This window comes from Monopterus albus, unplaced genomic scaffold (assembly GCF_001952655.1).
Source record: "Monopterus albus unplaced genomic scaffold, M_albus_1.0 scaffold43.1, whole genome shotgun sequence".
NCBI lineage: Eukaryota > Metazoa > Chordata > Actinopteri > Synbranchiformes > Synbranchidae > Monopterus > Monopterus albus.
The window spans coordinates 2,513,583-2,525,257 of record NW_018127923.1 but is presented as its reverse complement, the minus strand read 5'-3'; the positions used below and the strand labels follow the sequence as shown (position 1 = coordinate 2,525,257).

Below are 11,675 nucleotides of genomic sequence, written 5' to 3'. Positions count from 1 at the left end.
AACTGCATACAGGTTACAGAGCCTGTAACTGTTAATAATAAATCAATACCCTAATAATGAATCCTAAAAAAGGTGTGGCTGTGTTCACCTCAGAAAACTAAAATGTTGAATGATGAAAAATGGGCAACTTATGTGTGAGTGTATAATTGGATAGATAGATAGATTGATTGATTGATTGATTTTTGTCAGTAGTAAAGAAAATGGTTAAAATTGCTTTATTCCAGTGTTGTAACCTAATCCAACAACATGCTAACATTTTGCATGTTACCATGCTAATTAACATTAACAACAAATTAAGGATAGGATAAGAATAATCACCTTTATTGGCCAAGTATGTTACACACAAGGAATTTGTTTCCGGTACAGAACCGATGATGTACATTTGATGAAGTACTGTAAATTTGTTTAAATGAATAAATTACTGGCTAAAGCAAACATTAACAAGGATTTGTTAGCCCCTTAGCAAGAATTTAACAGTAACTGTTAGCCTAGCTAACATTAATGTATATCATTATCTAAATAAAGTGCACACAGATAGGCGGCTTTTTATCGAACACTTATTAATGGCAGTTTTGTTTGGGTCCTAGCTAGTATTGATGAGCGGGTAAGAGTTGCTGTAAACACATTTTTTGGCTTAGTTTTCATCATTATTGTAAATATTTGTTTGACTCTAACAATAGAGGCTGTGTGTTAGCTTAACTAGAGCAATTTTTTCATGCCACAAACAGGTCAAACACATTCCCGACTGTTTGTCACAGCATGTTGGTGAAGAGGGAAAAGTATGAGATACAGATGTTATTTTTCCATCAAGGTTTTAGTCAAACATGAAAACTCATTCTGTAAACTCATGTAAATTGGTCATGTTTTGGGGGATTATTTACATTTCCTCTGCAATCTAAGCCCTAAACTCTGATAGGGACCACCTGAACACGCCATTGGTTTTAAGCTCAGCCAGGACATCTCCTTTGCAGAGGAGGATTAAAAACGGTTTCATTTAAAATTGCATTTTGGTTTATTTGAATATGTCATTTTAATATGTCTTTGATGATAGGGGTTGAGTTTATTTGACAGAAAATGTTGCCACAACACATTCTGAAGATGAAATAACAAAGAGACAGTGTGAATATATGCAGTTAATAGATATAGTTGTATACCTCTTAATAGATATACAATTGGAAAGCACAAACCTCCTTACTTTCTGTATTGACAGTGTTAATATAGCATATTTTTAATTAGACACTTCAGTATCTGGTAATGTGGTAGTAAAAAATAGATACGACCATTAGGATCTTATATCTCCCACCCAGTTGTGGTCAGTAAGCCTATTACTTTAAAAACCAACTGTAAAACAATGGCAGCATCAGGTGAGATGGCTACATAACATTTAACATATTTATATTGAGTTGCTGAGCTCCCTAGATACTCCGACTGCAAATCAGGTCGCAGTGCAGACTAATAACCTAGTCTTTCAGGCAGCTGATGTCCAGACAATCAGGGGAAGAAAGGATGTATTCACGAAGGAACTGCTCTTTTCTAAGCCATTAATTATTGATGTTTACTCCCACAAAGAATGACTTCAGTGAGCGCATTAAAAAAATGGTTAATAAGAATATATGTATTACAACCTATTAGCAAATGCAAACAAGTGTTTGCATAAATGACACACTGAATAATAAGAGCACTGAATAGACACGCCCTGAAATGAGTATCAGACACTGTAATGCCTCTGGATTCTGACAACTGTTTTTTTCTGACAGGCCAATACCATACAGTCTTTGTGTTTCTTGAGTTTGCCCTGGTGCCTATTGCAGCGGGCTGTGTACTGTCTGTATACATCAGATTTTGCTGAAAATCTGTCAAAGCCTGTAACATTCTGAAATCTGTTCTGCTTCACCATTTTGAAATGGGCAAGGATCTTAGTTGTTTGAAAATGGGGAATCTGAAACTTGCACTGTTTTTAGAGATCCGGTTTTAGAGTGGCTTTCAGGCTGGCTTCGCTGTGATGACTATGTAATGTTTTTATGTTTTTATCACACTATGACTTCACTTTCCAAACATGGTTGTTTCAAATCGGAATCTTATATCACCAAACATTAAAATAAGTGTTGACAGAAAAAGTAGGCTTATGCTATGCCATTTTTGCCAGACAAATCCAGCAAGTCTGTGGGTTTGTGTGTAAGGGAATATTGTGTGAGAGAGTGTGGGGAGTTTTGTGTGTGAGACAGAGAGAGATAGAAAGAGAAAGAGAGGGAGGGAGGGAGTTTTGTACATGAAGGTTGGGGGTTGGTTAGTGATTGTCAGTAATAGGAAATGAGATATAAAGTTGTTGGATGCAGCACACTAAGGTCAGATACAGTTAAATTCTGGTTAACAAGAACGCTGTCAGCATATTGCTCACTTGCTGTAAGCATAGTCTCTCTCTCTTTCTCTATGTCTGCCAGCTCTTCGTGAGTATGAAGTAACAGAAGCTCCTGGTATCTGCCTCACAGGTGTGTGAAACTTTCTTTACCATATCAGGAACACGGAACTTGCGCACCTGGGAGTTGACGTCACACGCTGACAGTACCTGTAGCAACTCGTCCAGCTAAACTCACTCAGTTACTGAAACTACCTCCAGGAGAGGAGACAAAGGAGCTAGTACGACAGTTCGTAAAGGAATATATTTCTAATCAATTTCACCATTTTCTGTGTTTCATTACGAAGAACATTACAACAGCACCTGCATCCAGATGGGGACCGCTCGCTTTGCGGTTTGGGGATTTTTAATCGCCATTTTTCAGGTGAGATTTCCTGTTGTTCTTGGAAGTTTATGTGCGGTGTCCACCCGTTTCCGTCGAGTGTGTAACTTTAACTTAAAAAATTAAACTTAACTAGTGTTATCGTTAATCTTGATAGAAGTCGAAAAGTATCGCACAGCTCTGTACTATATTTAACTGGACTAAGACTGTTGAGGCGGGTGTTAATGTCGAGGTAGGCTACCTGTTTTAACTAGTCCTGCTTCGTGCATGTAAGAAGGCTGACTTGAAGAGTGTCTCGATTGACGTGTAATTTCGATGTGAAAGTATTACTTAGCGACATATACGTGCCAAATACATAGCACACAAAGCAGCTTTAAAGCGGAGTTTTGACTAGTTTTAGTTGAAGTACCCCGTAGGGCCTGGGTTTGCTCGGGCCTCGCCCTTGTCCCTCGATGACGTCGGCGACAGGTTAAATTCCAAATCAACACGTTTCGGTTTCATCGGCTGTTCACACCGGTGCATTTCACTTTATGTTGAAATGGCTTGTAAGACACATTTGAGTTTTAGTTTTTAAAGAATCACAACATGTTTGAACGATATTACCTTTCATTCGGTGTTTAAAATAATTAATAGATTTGGAAGGAGTATCGATCCATTGTTAATCTAAATTAAGGAAAGTACTAAATATTCTAGTTCCAGGTTTTCAGATGTGAAATTTGCAGCCCTTTTTTGTTTGATCATTATGAAAAGACTATAATTATCACACATTTGGCCTGCTGTTGGGACAAAACAGAGGCAAGCTTGGGCTTTCAGAAATAGGCATTTTTCATATCATGAGCCAAGTTAGATTAATCAGAAAAATATTACATTTGTATTATTTCAGGCCTAGAACATGCTTTTTATTACTGCGCTACAGACATAGATCTGCCACACTACCAATTTTTATGCCTTACATCATAGAAAAGACAGAATAAAATAAAGCTATTTTATTTTATGCACTGTGGTTTGGAGAGAGACTATTTTTGATTCCTTTTGTCTAGTACACAAGGGCGTAGGTTTGACTTGGGAAGTGGTGGGAACATAAGTTTGGCAGAGAGTCTGGGGTCCTACTACCCCAGAATACAAATCAACATGAAAGTGCAATAGTTTTCATGACACACATAGCCTATATATGGCACATTATAAGCATGCTCTATAAACATTTGTGTATTATGAAATTGATTACATGAACCCACTATCATTTAGTGTTCCTATTAATAATATTTAATAAATATGTGAAGCCAGAATACACTCTTGGACAACACCAAAGCTCACAGTTGAAATGCTAACCTGGTCACCTAATGCTGCCTGGCCTGGGCTCTGTCACTTTCTGTTTGCCTTCTTTCTGATACCTGTATGGACAAACACTATGTAATGCACTCTGACAACCATATTTGACTAGTTTTGTTTTTGACATTAAAATAGTTTTACCAATTATATTTACGGGATGTGCACAAAGAGGTGACATTAAAGCACACAAGTTTGTCTCTGATATTTGTATTGACAACCGCTTGGCGATACACCTGTTCATGCAGTGGGAGAAACTGGTTTAAACAAAGCTCTAATCAGAAGGATGTGCTCTTTGAGGTAACAATCCAGCTAATGATCACTCCTCTCTTCTTTCCCTGCCTGTCTTGGGCCTTTCTCTGTATTTTACTTTCTATATTAACAGCAAAGCTAAATGAGAATGAATAGAACTCCTAATTTGCTATACAAGTTATGAAAATGAAGGAAGTTTTTGATTTGCAATACAGCACTAGATAAGTTAACCCACCAATCATATGTACTGATAGGTTACAGGTTATTTGTTGATCGATGTAACAAGTGAGCTAACTTGGTCTTTCCACATAGTATTTATTTTTTACCAAGAAATAAGACATTGTAACTTGTTTATTACTAGTTTCCATGATGCTAACCCAGACTGCTGAATTAAGAAGAGATATTGCAGAAGGTTCAACCAGTTATCAGAAAATAATTACTTGTAATGTGAACAACAGTAACTTCAGGCTGCAGCCACACAGAAACCAGAGAAGACAGAATAACAATCTACAATGCTAATGCTCCAATGCTGCTCTTGTTTGGCCAACAGGTATAATGCCATCACGAAAAGGACAAAATCAGTTAACAGAAAAAAGGCAAAAAACAAACAAACAACAGCCTTATGTGGCTGGTTTATTAGAGAAGTTAAAAAGGATATTTCGCAACCACAATATCCTAGTTAACTTTAAACCAGAGAACACCCTGCGGCAAAGACTGGTCCACCCGAAGGACAAAACACCCAGACATAAACAGAGTGATGTGGTGTATGCAATTAAGTGTAGTCAGGAATGTAACAACTTGTACAGTTGGCCATCAAAAGACTGAAACACCGCTAGAAATAGAACACCCCTCACTAAATAGGGGTGGTGGACTGAGACACAACTTGTCATCCATCTACAACTCTGTTTTGAGATCTCTGCCAAAACATGCCCACCAGGACAATAGGCGTCAGTCCACAGGTGAGGGTTCAAAGACGGGTAACGATGCTCACCGATAATGGGCTATAACGACTTAGTTGTTAGGGACCATTGTTGGCCATCAAAAGACTGAAACACCGCTAGTGGGGATAAATATCTCCGGCTCAACGCTAGTCGGGCAGGACTGATGAAGCCTCTTGGATGAGAGGTGAAACGTCTCTGGCCTGAAACCAAGTCCAGTTGATTTTATATTTTTTTCTTTTTCTCGACATTTTTTCAGCTTACTATGACCTGGATGACTGAGAATCTGTATGGACATGTTGCTACTCACTTTGGGAATCGGTTAACATTACCCAAGTCATAAGTAAGGCGTATAGCACAGAATCACTCTAAAGCACACCCTGTCACAACTTTTAGTTTGATAACTAGTTATCTGTTCATGTTGGCTACTGTAAGTATAGCAACTATAATGTTAATACCTAACGACATGTCCTTACTATAAATTGCCTTAATGTCAATGTCATAATTTATCAAATTGTTTTTTCTCTTCTAGGCTTCTACATTGAGCGCTGAGGAGCCAACATGCATACCTGGGTTCAAGTCGGATATATTAATTTTCAAAGTGACCAGGAAGCATCTGACCCAGGGCACCAGACTGGGTCAAGGTAAGAACAATCAGGAGGCTGTTCTCGCTCACTTGCCTATTACAGACAGACCTAAATGAAACTGTTGCTCATTTCCAACATCCAGTATCACATGGAGTACCTTTAGTTTGTGCAATATAGGGAGCACATTTTACAGATGCAACCATTTTAAATTTCTGGCTGGACCACGGTGGAACCATGCCTGATCTGTGACAGGTCTGTGCACGGGCCCTGATCTTACCGTGTATCCCCCGCGATGACACAGTGATGGTAACGCAGCCTTCTTAAGTCCTCTAAGTAATGTGTGTGCAAGTCGCCCACAGTGTTGCATGTATATATCCACCAGATGTAGCAGTGCTCATTGCAGAGGCCAACTGATAATTTGATTCTTCTGTTAATGTCCAGAACTGACTGTGGATGGAAACAGTAGGTCCGCTGGACCAAGCTGAGGCACTTTGTTGGTAGTGGCTGCCTACATATTAATCAGTACAAGTGTCTGTCACAGTAATAACTATTATTTTTGTTATGTTTTGTTTATACTTATTTTGCTTTGTTTGCACTGTTGTTGCTTGTTAATGCTGCTTATTTTGCTATATACACAGCCTTATGCTGGTTTACTTGCCCCTTGCATGGGGATATGTACATACACATTGAGAGCCGATGTACCAGAGTCAAATTCCCTGTGTGTCCAACACACCTGGCCAGAAAGCTGATTCTGATGCTTGCATGCTCGAACCCCATATACCTTTTGCGACCTCATGCCACTGGCAGTATTTGCATTGTCTGCATTTTTTTCCCATTAAGTCAAGGTTGTTAACTCTGTACTCATTTGTCCTTGCGTTTAGATGTCTTAAATCTTGGCACTTTATTTTGGTGGAAAACTTTTATTGGTAAAAGTGTTTTCTGGGAAAACGAATCAAACGTTTTTAACCCTCATGCAGTCTTAGGTGACTAGTGGTAACCTTTTCGTTTTATTTTGCAAGCCATGTTGGCTGTGTTAAATGAATGTAGCTAAAATTTGGCACAGGATATTTATTTTATAAAAACTTAAAAATTGTGGTGTAACTTCCTTAAATTTGCTTAAAATGGCTGAAAGAAAAAAAAATACTCACATGTACCTAGGGTACTGTTATGGACCATTGAAACCCATTAAAAATGCTTTTTTTGATGCCAAATACATCCTATCATGTCATATTTCAATGCCCTGAAGCAATACACCATTTTAAACTAGAGGGTCTCAAAATGCAATTTTAGTAGTTGACCAGCAGATGGTGACGCGAGAACATTTTGAAACCGTGCATGCAAATTCATCCAAATTTCACTATTTTTCCACTGATTTTGCAAGGGTGACTTGCAGAAAGACTGAAAATGATAAAGTGTGCATCACTATTGTGTGTTATCAATATGATTTGTGTGTGTGTGTGTCTGTTTGCCTTCACGTAACGGTGTTCGCGCGAACGTAGCTCTAGCTGCATAAAACAAACCATGTGGGTGTGTCTGTGTCTAACTTCATAGTTTTTTTTTTTTGTCTTAGAAAGCCATATTTGTGTTTTATAATTCAAGATCTGAAGCGAAACTAACCGCATTCATCATAGCTGACTCCGTTCGGCTCATGTCTCCTCTCGTCTTCTGCTCTGATTTGCTCATGCGCACTCCATGAGTTGTGTGTGCGTGTGTGTGTCTGTGTCTGTGTCCCTCCATGCCTGCATGCATGTTTGTGTCCGTGCATGCATGTGTGCATGTCCGATTTCATAAGGCCGCAATCTATTCAATTCAAGATGAGAAGCAAGAACCCAAACAGAATTGGACTTTGTTTGGGTTCTCATTCAGCTCCTGTGTGCAGGTGCACTGCAGCCAAAAGTATAAGCAGTAGTGTGGAATAGAATTAGAGGAGGATCTTCATCAGAGAGGTGGGAGAACAATTGGTGACGCCCCACATAAAGAGCGTCTTCCCCCGGGCATCATCAGCTGTAGAGCTAATTATGGAACTGCAGGATGATGGTGCTGCTGCAGGCCCCGCTCATAGGAGCAAACTCCAGGGCAGACAGAAGTGTTACATGTGCACAAGAAAGAGGGTTGCAAGCACCTGCTGTAAGTGCCAAAAGTTCATCTGCAAGGACCACTCACTTTCCATTTGCAGCCTCTGCTCTGCTTGAACTGGGCTGTAATACACAGAGTGATTCAAAGTTCATGTTTTTTAGTGTTCCTTGTTCATTTTTCTTGTAAATAAATGTTCTGGTTCAAACTAATCTTGTATTTTTAGAACACAGCAGGGTAATATGAGTTTGACATTTTTGTAAGTGGACACTTTTTGCCACTAGGCACTTAAAATCTGCCTCTGCCAAAAAAAAAATAATGCATCAAAATCAGTGTTGCTACCAATTATTGACCCATCCCAGGGCCTAATAATAAAAATAATCAAATCCCGGTTGAAATGTATTTTTTGGAAATTGTCATTTTTCATATTTTTCCCCACAAAAAAATATGGGGTTATGAAAACATACTGGCCTATGAAGGGTTAAAAGAAATATAATTCATATTTGATATGTATATTTCAGGAACAAGTAGTTTTAAAAGATTGGACAGTTTAAAGTGGGGAAAAAAATATGAATTTGACATTTTTTGAGCTGTTTTTATAAGGGGTTACCAATTTGCATTTAGGTACATATGTGTGGTAATTTTTAAAGGAACCCATGAGGGTTAACCAAAATATTAATCAACTAATCAGAAAATAACCTTTTATAAATTGTTAGTTGCTAATATGTTTTACCTCGCTAAGCCTTTTATGTCGGTACGACTTGCATAACTTAGAATAAGAGCAAACGCAGGCACTCAGACTTTGAAAAAGCATTTTTTGCTAATACCAGTTTTTCTGTGCAGGGCTGCATGCTTGGGGTAAGAGATTAGGGGGTGAGGGAATATGAGTGAACTTCACCTTTACACAGGGGCATTAACAGAGTCTGAAAGATATGTTAACATTTTGGACCCTGCTGACAAATACATTACATGAAATTGTATGGGACATCACTATCAGAACTATTGTGTTGTCTAGAGGGTTCTTGTCGGTTGTTTACTACTGTGTTAATGCTGTTTTACAGTCAGCAAAGGTTGTCTGTTTAGTGGCCGATATCTGCCTGGGCAGCAGGTGTTTTTCTTTGCAGGAGAAATACAGTATTAGACTAAGTTTTCTGGGAGAAGTGGTGCAGAGGTGCCTGTATTTTTGGCCATGACTGTACACTATCACTTTTATTTTTATTACTAAAATTGACTTACTTGGCTCCAAGCTCCCCTTCTTCTGTAATGTTAACTCCAATGTATCTTGTCTTTAGGTGCTATTGCATTAGCATCATGCTCCCTTGACAATGCAGATATGTTTTGCACATTTGGCAAAAAGTCTTCTTTCTGATTGTAAAACAAAGTGCTCCCAAACTTGAAACCTTTTCCCTGCTGTAACCATGCTCCCTAATATCCGCCGCTTCGGCCATATTTCAAACATTTTGCAATGCCTCACTGATCTACTGAACTAGTCTTCTTTTTCTTATTTTGATTGGCGGCTGACAAACCAACTTGCAGGTGGATTACAGCCACCTACCACCTACCAAACTAGAGTGTGGAGCAGTAGCACTCACCCAGTCTTTGATCTAGCCATGTCTGCTCTTGACTGTCTTAACACAGCTACCTGACTAGACTAATCAACAGTTGACAGATTCACTGACAACTCTTCTTATAATCAATTGGTTGTTGCAGCCCTAGTCATTAGTATGAAATGTTTGTCTGGAGCCACTGGCCACCTTCATGTGAGTTTTGTGCTGGATAAGTAGGCAAATGTCCATTGGCCAGCATGGTTCAGGTTCTTTAAAAAAAAATAATAATGGAGTGGTTAGTTGGGTCATTTTTATCTCAGTCTGAACTCTCTGGTCTTCACTTGGTCCTGTCCTGGCAGATTTGACTAGTTTATTACTTGATGCACTTTCAGTATGATTTCATCAACAGTGCTAAGTCAGAGATCGGTGAGTTATTGTGTATTTTCATGAAGGATTTCTAACTTGACCTGGAGTAGTCAGACCAGTTATTCTGGTTTGAAGTCAACAATCTGAGCTGAACACTAAACCCCATAATTGCGTTCAACCCTGATGGAGCCTGATGTATGTATTCTATTTGGATTTGAAATTGTTATAATGCATTATGTGGTAGCTTCCTGTGACCCAGCCTGAGTCTAACCTACAATTGTTGAATGAATGGATAGGGTGCTAAACACCAGAGTTATGCAGCAGGGTTGGAGTGCAGGTGGAATACTGATTATGTGAATACAATGATGGTGCTGTTGAAATGAAGTAGTACTGGGACAGCAGAATTTCCTCATTTTTATGGATTGGCTGTTTTGTTTGTTTTTAGACCCCATATGCCAAATTTCCACAGAAGGAGAGAAGCTGAATGTTAGATGTACAGTATATCACTGTCGTACCAAATACTCTTTCAGGGATTAAATGCTTTTGAACTAGATTTGTCATTTAACTTTATTCACAAAGTGCATTTCAGTTGTTTATATCATGACTGTCCTCGGGTGGCACATGTTGTGCACTACAATATTGCAGTAATAAGTGCCTCTGTGTGTTTTACATTTAAAATTTCAAAAGCAGTCCGAAGTGAAGTACATGATGGAACAGAGTTAGCTGCTAGTAATGTCTCGGTGTTGACAATCATTACTGGGCCCTTGGTTGAGAAGTGTTTAAATGGCGGTGACTGCAGTGAAATCAGGTTTGCAGTAGGTGTCATAACTATGCCCTTGCAGTTATGCTGCAGCCTTGCCAGCCCTAGTGTAAGCTGCACTGTACTTCTGGAAGTTTGAGGATCGAAAAGTGTTTTTTATTTATTTATTTATTTTTATTTTAGCTGCTCTTAATTTGTGAAACTATTGAAGCCAGTTCTAATTTGATAACTTTTAGTTTAAATGACTTGATTATTCAATTTTTAGTCTTATGTATAGCTTTAACAGTGAAATATTTAATGGTTAGCTCCTCTGCTCAAAATGTATTGATTTTAAAAAAAATTCAACTGGCAGAAAATGTGACTTTTAGTGCACTGTTTTAGGGGAGGGGATCTGGCAAGTTGATTATTTGATTCAGTCAATTAATTCAATGAAAACAACAAATGGCACCCTATTTTGCTTTCATTGAAATGAAACACAAACAATTAAGCTAACTGGTTCTGATGAGGGTCATAACACATGCAGATGTTTTTTAGTTTATGCAAGTTAAAAGCATAATTTGAAATAAAACATCCATTGTGTTTTTTGGGGGCGGGGGGCTTAGATTTAAAATTTAACTGTGTTGGTTGTGTACAATGTGCTTACTCACTGTGCATTTTAATCAGTCTTCCCACATGGCCAGAATCTGTGATGTCACTGCTTAAACTGTACATTCACTCAATCGGCCACGATGTAAGTAGGGATGCACCGAAAAGTTTCGGCCGAAAATGGCCCAAAAGTGCATTTTCGGTTTTCGGTCGAAATGCTTTTATCGCCGAAACGATACGGCCGAAACATTGTGATGACACAAACAAACCGCGACCTGCACGTGCTTGTCTGAAGCAACATGTCTGCGGTGTGGACGTATTTCAGTACATCTGAGAAAGACCGACGGACAGCGATTTGCAAAACATGTAATGGTGAAATTTCAAGAGGGAGTGAATCTGCAAAGACTTTCTCCACGTCAGGTTTAATTTATCACCTGAAATGCAAACATTCCGATCGCTACGCTGAATATGAGAGGAACGCGGCACAGAAAAGGAATACCACT

The 11,675-nt window shown here is 38.8% G+C and overlaps 1 protein-coding gene across 1 annotated transcript in view; it reads left to right on the top strand.

Annotated features, from left to right (window-relative positions):
- The first annotated feature begins 2,326 nt into the window (after nucleotides 1–2,326).
- LOC109960058 (cadherin 1, type 1, E-cadherin (epithelial)) overlaps nucleotides 2,327–11,675 on the top strand; it is a 32,740-nt gene continuing 23,391 nt past the window's right edge. Inside the window, exons 1-3 of the mRNA XM_020599900.1 lie at nucleotides 2,327–2,489; nucleotides 2,704–2,780; nucleotides 5,787–5,898. Of these exons, the coding sequence (XP_020455556.1) occupies nucleotides 2,730–2,780; nucleotides 5,787–5,898 (163 nt within the window). The 5' untranslated portion in view covers nucleotides 2,327–2,489; nucleotides 2,704–2,729. The remainder of the gene's footprint in view (nucleotides 2,490–2,703; nucleotides 2,781–5,786; nucleotides 5,899–11,675) is intronic.